General features: G+C 37.7%; 2 protein-coding genes across 3 annotated transcripts; one reads left to right on the top strand and one right to left on the bottom strand.

Annotated features, from left to right (window-relative positions):
• Nucleotides 1–15,168: 15,168 nt before the first annotated feature.
• Nucleotides 15,169–16,220, top strand: LOC114410814 (protein MAIN-LIKE 2-like). Its single transcript, XM_028374737.1, has 2 exons — nucleotides 15,169–15,327; nucleotides 15,423–16,220. The coding sequence occupies exons 1-2, from the start codon at nucleotides 15,169–15,171 to the stop codon at nucleotides 16,218–16,220; spliced, it is 957 nt and encodes a 318-aa protein (XP_028230538.1).
• A 72-nt stretch (nucleotides 16,221–16,292) lies between these two features.
• LOC114409711 lies at nucleotides 16,293–19,541 on the bottom strand. Of its 2 annotated transcripts, XR_003666188.1 has the most exons (4): nucleotides 18,005–19,541; nucleotides 16,979–17,904; nucleotides 16,676–16,904; nucleotides 16,293–16,583 (listed from the first exon to the last, which is right to left on the bottom strand). XR_003666188.1 is itself a non-coding variant. In XM_028373277.1 (3 exons), exons 1-2 carry the CDS (start codon nucleotides 18,109–18,111, stop codon nucleotides 17,187–17,189), a joined length of 825 nt encoding a protein of 274 aa, XP_028229078.1. In that variant the 5' UTR covers nucleotides 18,112–19,541; the 3' UTR covers nucleotides 16,293–16,904; nucleotides 16,979–17,186. The 2 variants fall into 2 exon arrangements, 1 of the variants encoding a protein (XP_028229078.1); XM_028373277.1 differs by having other exon boundaries at nucleotides 16,293–16,904.
• Nucleotides 19,542–19,553: the final 12 nt, after the last annotated feature.

Genomic DNA, 19,553 nt, shown 5'->3' with positions numbered 1-19,553 from the left:
CCTTCAGTGGGCTACATGTCCTCAACTTCAGAGGGCTAGACGTCCTCGCCTTTAGAGGGTTGTACGTCCTCGCCTTCAGAGGGCTACACGTCCTCACCTCCAAAGGGCTACACGTCCTCACCTTCAGAGGGCTGCACGTCCTCGTCTCCAGAGGGTTGTACGTCCTCACCTTCAGAGGGTATGTCCTCGCCTTCAAAGGGCTACACGTCTTCGCCTTCAGAGGGCTACACGTCCTCACCTCCAGAGAACTCAAGGTCCTCTGCCATTAATGCTTAACCAAGACTTGCGCTCCGGGGTGATGGGCCAGTGGTTTCCTTTTATCAGTTCCTAGGCCACCCCCTTTGATATTGGGGGGCCAACTGTGCGAGCACAACCAAAGGAGGAGGCAGGTCTCCGGCTTTCATGAGGAGGCTATCGCACAACTACTATGCATATCGGGGCAAGATTTCGCCCAGGCCGCTGTAGGGAGACGAGTCTGGATCATGCGTACCAACATATGGATGATGTTGCTACTTAGCAACATTCTGCTCAGTGACCACGACTTTGATCTCCCCCTGTCGAAGTGTCAACTGGTTTATGCCATCATGACATAGGTAAGTATGCACGTGGCTCAACTGATTTTTGATGCCATCTACTGTTTGCAGGAATCACGCCCACAAGACACCCAGTGGACCCGAAGAAGTCCAACAGGGTTCTGGGGTTTCTAGCTCTAATTACGGGCCTCTGTCAGTTCTACGGAGTGCTCGTCGCCCCCAACAAGGTCATCAGGCCCCCTATTAACAAGGCTTTCATCGAAAAGTACTGCGCCCCCAGCCAGGCGCAGGGCGAGGCACCACAATAGCCTGGGGACGACCTGCAACTGGCAACAGACGCATCGCCACCACCTCCAGAGTGCACCTCAGCTCATCTACAAAGGTTGGAGCGTTGCCTACGACCCGTGGTTGACCAAGTCCAAAGCCAAAGGTAAGCAAAAGTACTAGGCCCGTGATCGATAAGTCATCACATGTCCGGCTCAAGACTTTAAAGAAGCGCTACTAGGAGGCAGCCTAGTACCCTTTAAATTTCTGCTTGTTATTTGTTCATCTTTGTTTCTTAAGTCATAGTTGGACACACCTAGTTGCAAATAATCCTAGGAATTTAAATAAACAAGCACAAACTGGGAAGGTAGCAAGGATAACTCACAATATATATATATATATATATATATATATATATATATATATATATATATATATATATGTGTGTGTGTGTGTGTGTGTGTGTGTGTGTGTGTGTGTGTGTGTGTGTGTGTGTGTGGTAGCAAAACTACTTTGAATATGTATGCATATGTTTAGATAGCAAAATGTCTCACAAAAATATATATGTGTTTAGGTAGCAAAATACCTCATGAAAAAAAAAAATAAAATTGGTTAGCTAAAAAGCCAACATGCTTTTGAAAGGAAATGAACTTGTCATTCAGAACACAAGGTTTTTGAAAAAAAAATGTGTATGCACCTATAGGATGAATGTTGTGAAAATTTTCCCAAAAGCCCAGAATGGACTCAGATGAATGCATGAATTCATAAAAGAGCATGTTTTGGAAACACTGGGTTGACTTAAATAGGAAAAATGAATCCTGAGCCCTAATGTCACATGACCATAAAAACTTGATTCTTGAGTGTCCACATGGGTGCATGCATGACCAGTTTTGCATAAAATTTCCAAATCATCCCTTTTTTCCCTGAACCACTAGCCAAACCAACACCCTGACATACATCATGCAAGCCTTTTGAGCCAAGACCTCAAACCACCATAAACCTTGACCCAGGATAAGAATTTCCATCCTTGTCCTCGGAAGAAGGAACAGTGGGGTCTCCCAAGAAAAAAAGAGTCATTCACTATTGAGCTTCTAACATGCTTCAAAAACAAAAAATGTTCCCGATCAAAGATCGGAAGAAAACAAAAGAAAAAAAGAAGTTCCCGATCAAAGATCAGAAGAAAACAAAAGAAAAAAAGAAAATCCCCGATCAAAGATTGGAAGAAAAAGAGAAATAACCAGAAAGGTCTTCGGACCATACAATATTTGAACAATATAGAATTGTCACAAGCAAATAAGAAAAGAAAGGAAACCATGGCTTGAAGTGGTTGTATCCCTTTGATTACCAACAAAAATCTTGTGCGCCGGCGACTTTCTTGCCCCGCACTAAACAAAAATAGAAAAGGAAAAGGCCAAAACCCTCAGAGCCAAATTTCCCACCAAAAACACTATTCCCAAAAAGTCATATTGATCCATGACCATGCATGTAATCTTTGATTTGATATGAAAATGATTTTCAAAATCAAGTCATGACATATCTATGGTTCGGAATTAGGATAAAACACTTGCCTGTGTGAGATGGATACACTTTGAGTAGTTTTTTTTCTATTTCAGTTGGACCCAGTGTTTCCTCTAAATGGTCGTTTAGAAACGAAAAGCTAACATCCAAAATCTCATTTGTGGTTATGAGAAAATTGTATCAGCATACTTTCCTTCCCCAATAGACACATTATTTTTCTCCAAAAATTATATGTCGCTCTGATCAGTTGAAGGTTTTGTTTCTTTACAAAAGCATGTTCTCATTTTAGTGAAAGAACACCGAGACTATTTTCACACCGCTTCTCAAGAACTACGTAGGTCTGAGTTCCTCATCACAAACTGAGGATACGTAGGAGCAAAAGCCCCACTTTTGTCGACCACCCCACCTTTTGCTATCGTGACTTATGAGTCCAATGGCATGCGGAGACGCCCTATACGGTAATCGACACACACACTTTTGCTTTCCCGACCCGTGAGTCCGGTGGCATGCGGAGACACCCGATGGTTATCCATCCACACACTTTTGCTACCCCGACCCGTGAGTCCGGTGGCATGCGGAGACACCTTACGGTTATTCGCACCTCGTCATTCGAAGACCCCAAGTCCGATTGACAAGCAGAGACCAATGTGGTCATCTGCACCCTTTCCAGAGATGTCAGCATCTTCTAGCCGAGACTATTTTAGTCTCACAACATATGTTGATCCTTATCCAAGAGTCAGGTGGTAGGCGGAAATACCCAAGTGGTTATCCGTACGAAGACAACATCTGTTGATCCTGACATAAGAGTCAGGTGGCAGGCGGAAATACCCAAGTGGTCATCTGTACAAAGACAACATTTGTTGATCCTAACCCATGAGTCAGGTGGCAGCAGAAATACCCAAGTGGTTATCCGTACAAAGACAACATCTGCTAATCCTGACCCATGAGTCAGGTGGCAGGCGGAAATACCCAAGTGGTTATCTGTACAAAGACAACATTTGCTGATCATGACCCATGAGTCAGGTGGCAAGCGAAAATACCCAAGTGGTTATCCGTACAAACACATTTCTGCTATCCCGACCCATGAGCCAGGTGGCATGCGGAGATACCTTATGGTTATCCATACACACAATTCTGCTATCGTGACCTATGAGTCTGATGGCACGCGGAGACGCCCTACATGTTAATCCGCACACATTTCGAAGACGACAATGTCTTCAATCAATGCATGCCTTCAAAGTCGACAATGTCCTCACACATTTTGAAGACGACAATGTCTTTAGTCATTACATGCCTTCAAAGGCGACAATGTCCTTACACATTTCGAAGATGACAATGCCTTCAGTTATTGCATGTCTTCAAAGGCGACAATGTCCTCACACATTTTAAAGACGATAATGCCTTCAGTCATTGCATTCCTTCAAAGGCAATAATGTCCTCACACATTTCGAAGACGACAATGTCTTCAGTCATTGCATGCCTTCAAAGGCGACAATGTCCTCGCACATTTCGAAGACGACAATGTCTTAAGTCATTTAATGCCTTCAAAGGCGACAATGTCCTCACACATTTTGAAGACGACAATGTCTTCAGTCATTGCATGCCTTCAAAAGGCAACAATGTCTTCATTTGTATTTCGAAGACGACAATGTCTTCACCTCAAAAACTTCAATATCTTTTTCCCCTGTGCTTCGTAGGACTTGACGTAGTGAAAATGAAAATGAAAATGAAAAAGAATTAAACGAGAAAAGAAGGAATTTCAATGTCTTCATGCCTTCCCGGGTTTTACTGCTTGGATTTCCACTAGTGGTTGGTCGGGTAAAGATTCAGCTCGAACGAAATTAATGTTTGATCTTTACTTCCCTTTTTATCTCCAATAAAAGATAAGTAACGAGGGGCAATTGTTATACCCTAATTTCGTCTGGGGACATTTTTTTGTCGACATCCGGACCTTAATTGATCACTTCGGGATGCTTAACACCCATCGCCATGGAATCCGTAAAGTTCCGTGAGGTTTCGGAAAGAAAACAGCCAAAAAACACAAAAACGGGGGGTGAACGTATCAAACTAGGGGTCTAAATAGAAATTTTCAAATCTAGGCATATCTAGAAGATTCTGGACTTTTTCTTGCTTTAGATGGAAGCAACCTAGCTCTCCTGGGCAAGCTGGGCGACAACCACCTCCCCCATTTTGTTGAAAAATGGCATCCGGGGCTTCCGTAATGCTTCCATAACATTTCCTTAACCTTGGAAAAGCATATTTCACGCAGTATTTGTGAAGTGGAAGAGAAATAAGAAGAAAATAGAGTTTGATACGCTTCCATAACTTTTCCATGAAATACAGAAAAAGGGGGATGAACTTATCAATTTTGGGGGTGCATCAGGAAACTTCCTGAGGAAGCCTGGGCTCGCCTGGGCGTGCTGGGCGACAACCTCATCCCCATTTTGGCTATAAATAAGGGCAAAGAGGCTGAGTAAAAGGGGCTCTGACCCCTATGCTGTGTATTTCAGTTGTTTTGAGTGGAAAAAAGTGATTCTCTGAAGAAAATCCAAGTCGAGGTGCTTCCGTAACGCTTTTGAGACGTTTCCGTGAGCAATTCCGTGAAGATTTTCTACCGTTCTTCGTCCATTCTTCGGTCTACAACCGGTAAGTTTTTGAATCCGAGACTTTCAATTCATTTCTTGTTTTGTTGGCTTTCATCTTCATTTCGTTCATTTTCGGGTTTTTTTTTCTTCTGCTTTTAACAAGCTTTTAACTGTTTATTTAAGTTGTTATCTCGCCTAATAATTGATAAAATGAATTTCAACCGATCATTTGTGTTGTAATCTCGTTTGATCACTGTTAAAATAAAATCTAACCGATCATTCGCACTGTAACCTCGGTTAAATCAAAAAGCAAAATAATAATAAAATAATCAAAACATCTTTGAAAAAAATAATAATAAAATAATAAAAAAAATCAATTGGACATTTTTTCTTTGAAAGTTTCCTTGAATGAATTGATTAATAACCAAAGTGAAACTAAGGTTAAAATCAACTCACAAACCAAGCTTTATCCGCAAAAGTCACTTAAAATTGTTTTAAGGTCCAACGCCTTAAACGGTCCTCTTTGCTTTTATCGGTTAACATAGACCATTCAAAAGCATAAAATCAACACATAACTTTACCGCTTTTTGCAAGAACTACGTAGGTCTGAGTTTCTCACCACAAATCGAGGATACGTAGGAGCAAAAGTCCAGCTTTTGTCGACCACCCCTTTTTAAAAAAAAACCAGAGATCATTGATGGTCCAATGCCTTAACGTTTCTCTCCTTTCAAAAGAATCAAAAGATCGTTTAATAGTCCAACGCCTTAAACGACTTTTGTAAAGTTAAAATCGATCTTGCGGAAAAAGATCAAAACAACTTAACCAACGTTCAATTCTTACTCAAAGAACTACGTAGGTCTGATTTCCTCATCACAATTGAGGATACGTAGGAGCGAGGGAAACACCCTTGTCGACTACAAAAAGATTAAAAATACAAAAAGACCCATAAAAAGCTAAAAAAACATAAAAAAAAGGGAAATACATAATTTTGAAGTCATGTCTTGCACACTCGATTAGAGGTTGCCGTCCCTTGTGACGGACGCGTGGGGTGCTAATACCTTTCCCGTGCATAAGAACAACTCTCGAACCTTTCATACTTAAAGTTCGTAGACCACACGTTCCGATTTTTCTGACGTTTTCCTCAAATAAATGTTGGTGGCGACTTCACACACCTTTCTCCCTTGAAAGACGCACACGTGAGCCCCGCGTCGTCCTTCCGCTAAAGGGTAGGCTGTGACACTATATTACAATGGGAGGTGGAACATGCCACGGCAAAAAGACTTAATGGGTTAGTCGTTCACAGGAAAAAATCCTAAAAGGTTTGACATGCCTTCGGGATGTAGCATACACGGACTCAAGGATGTGATCAAGCAAGTTGCACCTCAAGGGATTCCCCCTTATGGTATTCATGAATCACAAATGGTAAGACGATTGTTTTTTCGACAGTCAGGTCATTCTGAGTATTCAGAAAAACTTATCAAATTTGAAATAATTAAGCTAAAAACTGACAATGACGTGTCGATGGTCTTAGTACAGTCTAATTACTAGAAACGATTTGGCCCAATAGAAATTTTAACTGTTTTTAGTAAACCAGTAATCAAAATGGAAGATGACATGTCTCGGTCGCAACATGATTCAATGCAAAATTAGTATTAGTTAATTGTAGTTTTTGATGCATTTTCTGTTTGTTTCAACTATGTTATAAGTTAATGTAATGTTTAAATTGGTGTTTATTAGCTAATGAAACCGTATGTTTATTATTTTGAAAGTACTTAGTTATGTCCTAACTTTTTAAAATAATTAGTGAAAATAAATTATTATTTAGGGAAATGTCAACAAAATTACGAATGTCAACAAAATAATTATTTACAGAAATGTCAGTGGAAATAACATATTTTATGTTCATTCTTCACCTAAATCAATAAATTTGGTTTTCAACCTAGACAAATTTGTGTAACGCTGCATTCTACCTATGTGTGGGGTGGGCCACTGCTTTGTCTGATAATGGCAATGTGTATTCCACAACAACGCCAATGGTAGTAAAGGACAATGGTCTCGTAAAAAAACTATTACATAATGACAAACAGATTCAATGTAAGATAACCAACAACATTGTCAGCATTTATACTAACATATTAATTATGCAATTACCTGAACAAAATGATTCTCATACACATGACCAATGCATATTACGTGATGCACAGAAGAATTTGGTGGTGGTTGACTTCTAAGAGGAAAAAATGTCATGCTTTGTTGTTGTGAAAGAGAAACAATGATCATGTTGTATCATGAAATAATCACATACCCCATATTTGTAATATTCATCCACTTGTCTATGGTAACCTACATGTAACAGACAACAAATAGCGGTTACTTAAATTTTATTTTAAGAAAAAGTGACATAACAATAAACTTACGCACCATAGACAATCCGTCAACAAGTAGGGAACACATTAATTCCTCAAATCTCTTTATGTCACCAAGCAGGTTGATATACTCTTCTGACCAACTTGTGAGTTCTTTATGCAGATGGTTGTGCACCAATGATCATGATTCTTCACCCATACCCAATAAGGCAGCTATTGCAAGATAACCACAGTTACCATCTACTTTGACATCAATAATGTTTTCAATAGAATCTTGGATGCACGGATGGAATTGATCCAAGATTGGAATATTTTATCTCTTTATTGGTTGCTCAATTAATGATGCACTACGTTTCACTGAAGAATTATTATTTTGCATAGTGTAACCCATCAACATACTCCCAATAAGATGGATCATGTTTTGTTGACTTTTGTTGTTTGGTCAACAGTTTTTTTGGAGCACCTTTGGTCTTCACCTTTTCTGGAGGAGGACACATAGAGTTTAGATCAAGATAAGCAATTTCTCAAAGCTTTGTCTTCAAATGTACTTTGCCACAAACATCGAGCTGCTCAAATTATTTCAATATGATTTCCATCTCCTCAATTATGGTCACCTCAGCCTCACATAACCCTAGATTTGAAAAACTAAGTCTACGCCAAAAAATGTGGACTGTCTCTAGTGATATGGAGCCAACAACATATTTAGACAACTCCCATGCACATGAAAGACCATGGGTAGTCCTCATGACACATCCACAACGTGAAGGGTTTTTGCCTACATAAGGTACACACTTATACTCGGCAGTAATTTCATTTAAAGTGTACCTTGATACCATGCCAAATAGTTTTTTGTACAAGGTAACTTTAAACACACGCCCAACCACGTGCGTACTTGTCTCAAAAGATGCTTTAATTTGGGTGTGTTGAAGTGTGATCATGTTGTTCATTACTTCCTAAACACTGCATATGTCACCAAGGTTGTTTTGTAGAAGTCTCTTTAATGATCAATGAGCACTCTCAAGCCTACAAACGAATTATACAACAACATATAAACAACCGCAACATTTACATTTAAGTCAACACTTAAATAAATCAACACAGATAAAAAACAATATTCATACCTATTGCTGGTTGTGTTTGCTAGATGCATCACTTTGTTAGTCCATGCTTTCACAAATTTTTCTTTGTGCAGAATCACCTATGTTTGGCACACATAGTCCACAAACATAGGCCATGGAGAGCAAGCCATTTCAAAGTTTTTAAGGTACTCATCAAAATAACTCACATGGATAGTCAACCAAACTCCCCTGAATCTCCATCACATAATCCCATGCATTTTTTGAGCAATTAGGGTTTTGCACTTCGCCTTCACATTCTCGTTAATGTGAAACCGACACAACAAGTTTGTAGCATCTGGAAATACAGTTTTGACTGCATTCATCAAAGACAAATCTCTGTTGGTAACAATAATCCTAGGGAGTGCATCAACTTTCATGAAAAGACCCTGAAATCGATGTAGAGCCCAAACAACATTATTAAGGCATTCTCCTTCCAAGTCAACATAAGCAGTGGAGAATGTCATTCCTGTTGGTGTAACACCAACAATATCAAGCAACGATAGTTTGTACCTATTTGTTTTGTAGGTATTGTCAATAAAAAAATCAAATTACAAGAATTGGTTAATTTGACTGCATCAGGATGACTTCAGAACAAGTCATGTACAACATTTTCATCCTTCATCCTATGCTAGTGAATATATTGATCTCGCTCAAGCAGCATCATGAGTTGTTGCATTTCGGTGTTAGTCCCTCTTATGGAAGAACGGTAAGCATTTCTGGCATTGTAAATTTGTTTGATTTTTGTATAATTGTTGGCATTGTGCTCCTTCAACGTCAAAAGAATATTTCTTGGTTTCACCATGGACTTCGTCATATCAACAACAACAATCTTCTCATCTTTAGTTAGTCGACCCACATATGGATGCCCAACAAATGACTTTGCCATTTCATGATTGTAAGTCCCACAAATTAACTTCACCATCCATCATTCTCCTCCCAAAACTGGCTCCGCACACAATTTAAATGACCATTCACATTTTCTACTGTCAGTGCATGTTCTAACCAAATCATTCTTCTTAGGCCTATACTCACCACTCCTTTCACAAGTTATTAACAAAAATAAGGCCCTTCCTCTAACACCAGTATTTGTGTCTGACCTCATTATCACAACAACAAATCCAATTTCATAAGCCACTGATCAAGCCCAATGTAAAACTTCATCACGGGTAGCAAACAATTATAACACAATTCAAAGAAGGTCTAAGATCAATGAACATTTATGTAATATAATTACTATACCAACAACAAATTAGACAAATACCTGAGAAGTATTAAAGGCATTAGAGCAATCAACGTGTTCTAGTTTCACACCAGCATCTTCCTTATTTTCAACATTCATATCAACTTCTTCAAACATTATACTATTATACATTCACTGTTCTTCGTCCATCTTAATAAAACATTTACAAATTCAATGATAAACAAAAAATAACTTAAAAAAATTATACAATCACCTCATTTGTTATCAACACAAATATAGCTCTATACAAAATTTTTAAAAAAATGTATTATACATCATGTAACCACGAAATACATTTTCACTACATATCTTCATTAAAATGTTCAACTATAACAAATAAAAAATAATATTATAATTAAACAAATGACTAATAAATATCATATAAATTCTAATAAATACATCATTCAATAAAATATCAAATTTATTTAATTATCAATTGTTGTAATAAATATCTAAATACATCATTCACTTAAATATCATATTTGTTTAATTTTCAATCACTATAATAAATATCTAAATACATCATTCAATTAAATACCAAATTTTTTTAACTATTAATTATTGTAATAAACATCTAAATACAACATTCAGTTAAATATCAAAATTGTTTGATTATCAACTTTAGTAAATATTTTAAATGTATACAAAAAATTGTTTTAGCAATCTAATGTTACTTTTACCAATCTAATTACTAAATTATTTTCAATTAATTACTAAATTAACTTTTTAGCAATCTAATGTTAGTTTTAGCAATTTTTAAAAGTTTATATATATTGCCATTTTTTACCAATCTAATTACTAAATTAATTTGTTTATTGTTTTTATACCACTATAAAATAATATCACCAAATCTAATTGCTAAAAATATTACAAAAAAAAAATACACTACAAAACAAATTAAATAAATAAATCATAAAATTATATTTACAATTAAAAAAAAGCCCTACGGATCAATAATCCGTATGAGCCATACGAATTAACAATCCGTATATATTTTTTTTAAAAATTACACACCTCTTCTTTTCCGGTGACGAAAAACCACCCAATTTCACTGTATATTCGTGAACAATGCAAGTACACCACCAGAGACAAAAAATGCTAGAAAAATGAGGCTAACAGAAGCTAACGAAAGTAAATTACACTAAGGGAGTGAGATTTTATGAAAAAAAATTTATACTGCAGAAATGAAAAATATAACCTGCTATTTATAACCGAAAGGATATTTTTAGCATTTTCAAAAATTGTTGGGTGTCCCAGCAAAAAGCTGGGTGACCAAAGCAGTTGCCAGGATGATTTCCTAGCTTTTGCATCAACAAATATTGACGAGGCCTACATTAAAGAATTACCTAAGTGTAAGATATTGCTATTTACATCCCCATATTCCTAAGTACACACATATGTCCCTTTCTACCTCTCAATTACCCATTATATCCTTTTCTTAAAAAAGTACACTCCTTTTCCTATTAAGTAATGTATTTCTAGAATTACATATACCTATTCCGGAAATATATCTTTGGAACTATGATTCATAGTTCTGGATATATAATTCTAGAATAGGTATATATTTTTCTATAAAATATCCCTTAAAAATTAAAATGATTGATGATAAATACAAAAAAATTATAAATGTTTTATTTTCATCCTATCATTAGTGTTCTTTAAATTCTATCTAAAATCTTATTTTCATTTTATCTTTATTATTCTTTAAACCCTAATTTTAAACTATCTTCACCATATATTCTTTATGTAATATTACATTTTCATCATTATTATACTATTTTGTGTTTTTCTTCATGTGCCACATGAATTTAGTGATGAACTTACCTTGAAACGCATTGCCACATGAAAGAAAATGCAAAATATTGTATAACAATTATGAAAATACAGTATTATATAATGAATATATGGTGAATATAGTTTAAAATTAGGAATTAAAGAATAATAAAGATAAGATGAAAATAAGATTTTAGATATGATTTAAAAAACACTAATGATATGATGAAAATAAGACTAACAAACATGAGTATAAGATAAGGGTTTATCATCTTTTTTATTTTCCTCCAACCTTCTTAATTCTTAATTGATATCTTATTAAAAATATATACTTATTCTAGAAGTATGTCTCTGGAACTATGAATCATAATTCTAAAGGTACATTTCCAGAATAGGTATATGTAACTCTAGCAATACATTTCTAGAAAGTAAAAGGGGTGTACTTCTTTTAGAAAAAGGGTATAATGAGTAATTGAGAGGTAGAAAGAGGTAACAGGGGTGTTCTTAGAGAAAAACAGGAGTGTAAATAGCAAGAACTCTAAGTGTATACAAAAGCTCCAAATCCAACAAGTCTATGGGCATTGCTAGGTGCACCCAGCAATTCAATGAACTTCCAAAAATACCCTTCATTTAAAAAATAAAAGTTAATATATTTTAAAAAAAACGTTTTCTTTTTCCGCGCTTTCCTTCTTCTCCCGTGCACCCTGCAATCTCTCCCTCCCAGCAAGCTTCTTCTTCTGCGCTTTCATTTTTCTCCTTCCAAAAAGGTTCGTCTTCTTCCTTCGTCTTCTGTGTATCAGATAGCTAGCAAGATTCTCGATTTGAAATTTGGTTCCCTTCTTCTCCTCCATAGGTATTGGCATCCTCCATTGGCTAGCTTTGTTTGTTTCTTCCGCCATCCAGGTTAGTGTTCTAACCTCGTGTCTTCATTTGTCGCGTTAATGGTCGTAGGATAGACGACATTAGTGATGTGTAGTGATGTGTGGTGCCTGAGGTTGAAGACGAAGGTTCTTCCGCGAGAAGAACCTTCTTCAGCGCGTGTGGAAGGGGAAGTTGGATATTGTAACAGAAGAAGCAGTTCTTCCATGGGCTCCTGCGGAAGAAAGGTGAAAAGGTTCTTCTGCGGGTTTCGGCGGAAGAAGGCGAAGAAGTTTCTTCTGCTAGATCCAGCGGAAGAAGGTTCAGCAGGTTCTTCCGCGGGATCCAGCGAAAGAACTATTTCTTTCGCTGGATCCCGCGGAAGAACCTGCTGAACCTTCTTCCGCAGGCAACATTTCCTGGTCGCGGAAGAATCTACAGAACCTTCTTCCGCAGGCTACCTATCTTTCTCGCGGAAGAACATGCGAAACTTCTTCCGTGGAACATGTTTTGCCGTTTTTTGGTTTTTTCTCTTGAAAATTTTGTCTGAACCACCAATTTATTGATATTAGTAATTATTATTTTTAATTTATTTGCTATTACAAAGTGTATATGGTATGTAACTTACACAAACTCCCTAATTTTGATGCATCACCTATTGTATTTTGCTTTCATTTGGTTAGGATGTCTAAATTGAATTGTTATTTGTTGTCATTTGGTTAGGATGTCTAAATGACTGTATACACTGCATAAATTATGTGGATTAGTTAGGATTCTTTTTCCCTGATGAATGAGAGGGTTAAGAAAAAAAAACAAGGTAAGCTAGGATACTAATATGCAACTATTAGACTACTGTTAGACTAGACTTGTAATTAAGAAAAAATATGAGACAAGAAAACAAAGTTCTTGTGTTACTCTGTTTCTAAATTTATTTTGATATTGAAAAGAAATTTGTCTAATCTAATATAATAGCCTGCAACCTGTCAAGTACAATGGGAATTCTTTTGATATTGAAAACAAATTTGTCTAATCTAATACCTACACAATCTAAGCAATGTTATAAGCATGGGAATTCAAAGCTGATACCATATGAGATAAATAGGAACCTGTGAATCAGTGAAATAAGAATAAGAAACAAAACTTAGTGATATTAATCAGGAAGTAGTTGAGGGATAGCCTTTAGTTTGGATTCTACGTACCAAAAAATAAGAATAAGCCAAAAGTAAGACAACATTTGATAGTGGTTTACATTTGTTGGAAAGTATTAGTTTGCTTTCTACATTGAATCAGTGAAATAAATGAGACATATTTGAGATCTCATTAAAGACTGAATTAGTGAAATATTTTTGTTTCACCAAGCTGTGTTCTAGATAAGTTTCATCATGAGACATATTTGAGAAGCAACCATCTCCTGATTCTTTAAATTATGCATTAAGCAGTGGCCTATGTGAGGAAGATAATAAGGAACCATCTCTTGATCCCTTGATAATTTTGGCCAACAACTCAGATCTGCAACATCAAAGCCTAGATATGTTTTGGCCAACAACTCAGATCTCAACATATTTGAGAAGCAACCATCTCTTGATCCCTTGATAATTTTGTCACAAGATTTTGGAAGTAAATCCTGTTGGAGAAACCATCTCTTGAAGTGAAGAAACTTGATGTAATTTCATATGCTTGCAATTAATCATTCATATGCTTGCATGACCGAAAATTGAATGAACTCAAACTCCTCTGCCATCAATTTGCTGCTCTCCATCTCTTTTATGTAAATGCTTCCTCTTTTTTTTTCTTTTTTCTTACACAGGCATACTTGATGCTAATTAGAGTGCTGCAATCAAGCACGCATGCACACTGAATGCTAACAAGATAGCAATCTTGAAAATACAAAACCAAAGAACAGAAACATATAAAATACACATTTTCCTGATATAAAGAAACCTAGAAAGTGCCATGAGCTTTTTCTTTTCTTTGGAATTCCTTCTGAACATGCACGCGCTCCACAATATCATATAAATTAAGACAACTTAAATCCAATCTCTGATTATTAGACCAACTGCAATATGGAACTCAAACTTCTTCATTGAAGAAAATAAATGTGTCAGATAGAGATAAAACAGTGGGAATTTTTTTAAGTGATCCTCTAGGCTTTTTTCCCCCCCTTCGGATCTGCTCATGATTTGAACCACTCATCATTCATCTTGGGCTTTGTGTTACTAATGAGAGAAGGGTAAGTGTTAATCCTGTTGGAGCTGTAAAAAGAATTTAAGCATGATCCAAACAGAAACCAAAAATTATGCCTATTATTTTTCCCTTGGAAGTAAATCTTATAATGTTTGATTTGATTATTCCCTTGGAAGCAAACTATTTCATTATTCAATTTCAGCTTTTAGGAGAATTGTGTCTCCTAAATTCATTGTCCTATTTTCAAAATACTAAACCAAAAAACAAAAAACATGCCTTGATTCTACATGTCCCTCATAATGAAGCATAATGTCACACATATCATAAGTGACAATGTCACACATATCATGAGAACATCATGTCCAAGAAACATTGAAAACTTAATTTGACCAAATTAGTAAGAAACATACAAAATATGTGTTTGAACAAATTTGTAACGACAAAGCTTTGTTACCAATTATTTGAATATTTAATTTGATTGAAAAAAGTAAATGTTCTTCACGATTTCAGATCATGGTTAGAACACAAGGTTTAGGTCGTGCGTTAGGAGGTGGTAGAGGTAGAGGCATCAGTGAGGATACGCATGAGGCTGATGTTCCTCGACGTCGCAGGCCTACTGCTTCAGCACGTAGGCAACGAGTTCGTCTGCGTGAGGACGTCATAGAGAGACCTGAGGATTTGCCTCAGTTGCATGAGGATGTTCCTCATGTGTCTGATGCCACCCCATAGATGACAGGAGCCACCGATGCTGTTCAGACAGAGGGAGTGGCTACTGATGGAAGCTTGGGGTCACCTGCTGCAGATGAGGGATTCCCCGGTGGACCACGCGACCCATCAATTTTGACTGGTTTTGCTGAGCATGTTGCACACAGCATCTGGAGTGGACAGGTACGTAGTTTTTAATGTTGACTAATTACATAAAAATTATTTGTAGTTGGATTGTTTTTTATATACACGTTATTATAAATTGTTATTCAATTTAGGAACGACCCGATCTGAAGTTGGTCTCCCACGGTAGAAAAGTAGATAAAATTGGGAGACCAACGCCTAAGATCGAAGGGTTGATTGCTGGCACCGGATTGAGTCCACTGATCAGGTGTTCTGTTATCACTACTGATCCTGGACTCATATCCGCCTTCGTCGAGAAGTGGCATCGCGAGATTAGCACGTTCCACCTGCCAGTAGGCGAGTTGACGATCATGTTGGATGACGTGGCGTCACTCCTACACATTCCCATCACTAGCGCGCTGCATACGTTCGAGCCGCTGGTTACTTCAGACGTGATTGGTCTACTGACGGAGCTTCTTGAGGTCAGTCATGAAGAGGCTACATTTGAGACCCGACAGGCTGGTGGGCCTCATGTCTGGTTGGGGTGGCTTCGGGACTTGTATGAGAGCCATTGCAGGGCCAGACGATGGGTTTTAGCAGCCCGCACGTATCTGCTCCACTTGGTGGGTTATACTCTTTTCGCCAACAAGAGTTCAACCCATGTACATGTAGTGCACCTGGAGGCTTTCAGGGACTTGGCCCAGGCAGGGGGATTCGCCTGGGGAGCGGCTACATTAGTCCACATGTACGAGCATCTGAACGACGCATTGCAGGCCTCTACACAACAGCTGGGCGGTTATATTACACTTCTCCAAGTACGGGTTTTGGGCCTTTTAGAAACATGCCTAAGTACCCATGTTCGGGTTTTTTTTAAAATTATGTGGGAGCTGCTTGAGACTGTCCAGGGCCGCTATTTGGCATGTTTGCATGTCAAGGAACCCAAAAAAAAATAAAAGCAGCGCCCCATTCCATCGAATCGCACCTCAAACCGAGGCACCAAAAATAAAAAAAGTTGGTTTTCGGCCTGTTAGAAACATATAACTAGCATTCAGTTCAACACAATTTGACACACTAACACTTGTTCACGGAACAATTCATTAATTACATGAACATAAATCCAATGTAAATATAGATACATAAATATTACAAGTTCAGTGTCCGCTTAGGTCTACATGCGTTGTATTAATTGTCATTAGGCTTAAGTATTGCTGCATTCTACATACATATGCAGTTGGCCATTGTTTTGCCTCCGGATACGCATTGCTTGACCACAACAGCGCCATAGGCGATAAGGGACAACGATATTTCAGATAAACCTGTTGTAAGTGAATTTACAATAATAACTTAAACAAACAAACCAACTCATTCAATAATTGAAATTATTTGAGTAAACGAATTTTCAATGGACCTGAACAAAATGACTGCCAAACACATGATTATGAGAGGAAAAAAATGGATGGATATAACGAATTTTCAACTCATATCATGCGGTGCGCAGCAGAATCGGCCGGTGGTCGACTTCTGAGAGGAAAAAATGTGAAGCTCTGTTGTCGTGACAACGATACAAGGATTACATTATATCTTGACGCAATTACATATCCCATATCCGTTATATCCATCCATTTGTCCATACTAACCTAAATCACAAAACAAATACACGTGTCACTCATGTAAACATTATTTATATAAATAAAAAGCATAAAACACATACCTTGGATAACCCATCCACGTGTAGGGACAACCTCAGTTGTTCATATCTCTCCGTGCCACCAAAGATCTTTATGTAGTCTTGCGACCATTTGCCAAGTTCTTTAATCAATTCGTTACGCATCATGGCCCAACACTCTTCTCCCATACCTAACAAAGCGAAAACTAACCAATATCCACAATTACCATCCGCTTTCACATCAACAACATCCTCAATGAAACCTTGCATAAATGGCGGAAATTGATGATGCACTGGGTCTGACTGAGGTGTTGTTGTTTTGAACTGAATGATAAGCATCAACATACTCCCAATAAGACGGATCACGCTTTGTCGATCTTTCGCTTCTTTTCATTACCTTTTTCGGGGCACCTTTCGTCTTAACCTTTGTTGGAGGAGAGCACATAGTGGTCTCATCGGGAAACGCGAATTCTCGGAGTTTACTCTTGAGAGTAACTTTCCCGCAAACATCAAGTTCCTCGAATCTTTTATGTATTCTATCAATCTCTTCCTTGATGCTCACTTCGGCCTCACATAGCCCCTGGTCTGAAAAATTAAGTCTCCTCCAGTACATATGGATTGCATCCAGTGGGATGCTGCCACCATCATACCTTTGTAGCTCGCATGCACAAGGAAGACCTAGCGTGGTTCTCAAGACACACCCACAAGAAGACAGATTGTCTTTCAAATGACGTACGCGCTCAAACTCAACCGAAATTTCATTTAAAGCGTACCTTGACACCATTCCTAGAAGCCTCTTGTATAAGGTTTTCTTAAAAACATGACCAACGACATGCGTACTTGTTTCGAATGATGCTCTAATTTCAGTGTGTTGTAGCGTCATCATGTTGTTCATTGCATCCCAAACACTACAGAGGTCTCCAACGCTATTCTGTAATACCATTTTCAAAGACCAATGAGCAAATTCAACCCTACATTTAAAACACACAACAGAGAAGACAAATTAATAACAATAATGTTCCAAACAATCATTAAAAGAAACTTGACTAAAATAATAAAACATTTAAATACCTATTTGTTGTTGTGTTGCCTAGGTGCATCACCTTATTCATCCAAGCCAAGATAAATTTCTCCTTGTGTGGGACAATCCATGTCTCACATACGTAGTCAACGAACATTGGCCACGGGGAACATGCTACTTGAAACCTTTGAAGGTGCTTAGGGAACTCCTGTTCCGAAGGACAATCTACCAGGTTACCCTAGCTATCCATTACGTAGTCCTAGGCATTCTTCTGACCAATTAGCGATTTGCACTTTGCCTTCACATTCTTGTCTATGTGAAACCTGCACAACAAATTTGTACACTCCGAAAACACAACTTTCACAGCATTCATCAGGGCTAGGTCTCTGTCTGTGACAATAACAACAGGAAGGCAATCGTTTCTTAAAAAAAGGCCTCGAAACCGTTCCAATGCCCATACAAGATTATTCACGCACTCACCCTCCAGATATGCAAATCCAGCAGAGAAAGTCATCCCGGTTGGTGTCACCCCCACAATGTCAAGCAATGGGAGCCTGTACCTATTTGTTTTGTAAGTACTGTCTATAAAAAAAACAAGATGACATGTGTTACATAACTTAACTGCATCTGGGTGACACCAAAACAAATCATGCACCACATCTTCATCCTTCAATCTATGCCAATGAATGTATTGGTCACGTTCAAGGAGCCTCATTAGGTGTTGCATTTCAGTGTCATCTCCTCTGATTGAAGAACGATATGCACTTCTTGCATTGTAGATTTGTTTGATTATGGTGCAACTTCTGTTGTTGTGCTCCTTCAATGTTAGCAGGATGTTTCTTGGTTTCACATTCGACTTCGTCATATCAGCAATGATATTCTTCTCATCATCTGTCAATCTCCCAGCATATGGATGTCCAACTAAGGTCTTCGCCAATTCATGGTTGTGAATCCCACATATCAGCTTCACAGCCCAACCTTCACCTCCATGCACTGGTTCTCCACGAATCTTAAAGGGACAACCACATTTTCTAGTGCATGTGTCTCTTCTAACAAATTCTTTCTTCCTACACTTGTACTTACTGCTCCTTTCACACCCAATTAACACAAATGAAGTTCTTCCTCTGCTACCAATATATGTATCAGACCTCATAATTACTGCAACAAAACCATTTTCATGGGCAACCGTTCGAGCCCACTTCAAAACATCTTCTCGGGTTGCAAAGACTTAGGACACAACCACGACATATTAATTTTTACACAAATCATACATTAGACCAAACAATTAAAACTGATCGACATGATTACCTGAGAAGTATTAAAAGCATCTGAACAATCAACATGTGCTTCATTCACACCACAATCTTCTTCATCTTGAAAATCCATATCAACTTCTTCGGACATCGCACTGTAATATGTCCATTGATCTTCGTCCATCTTAATTCAAACTATAACTATCACCTGATTCAACATTCAACTAAATAATTTGAACAATACAGCAACCCAAAAAAATTTACAAACTATGAATATCAAACTAATTCAACATTTGACAACCTCACACAAATATTTAATCTACATATACATCAATATTTTAACAAC

This window comes from Glycine soja, chromosome 4 (genome assembly GCF_004193775.1).
Source record: "Glycine soja cultivar W05 chromosome 4, ASM419377v2, whole genome shotgun sequence".
NCBI lineage: Eukaryota > Viridiplantae > Streptophyta > Magnoliopsida > Fabales > Fabaceae > Glycine > Glycine soja.
The sequence above is the reverse complement of the archived record's forward strand: the minus strand, read 5'-3'. Positions and strand labels throughout refer to the sequence as shown.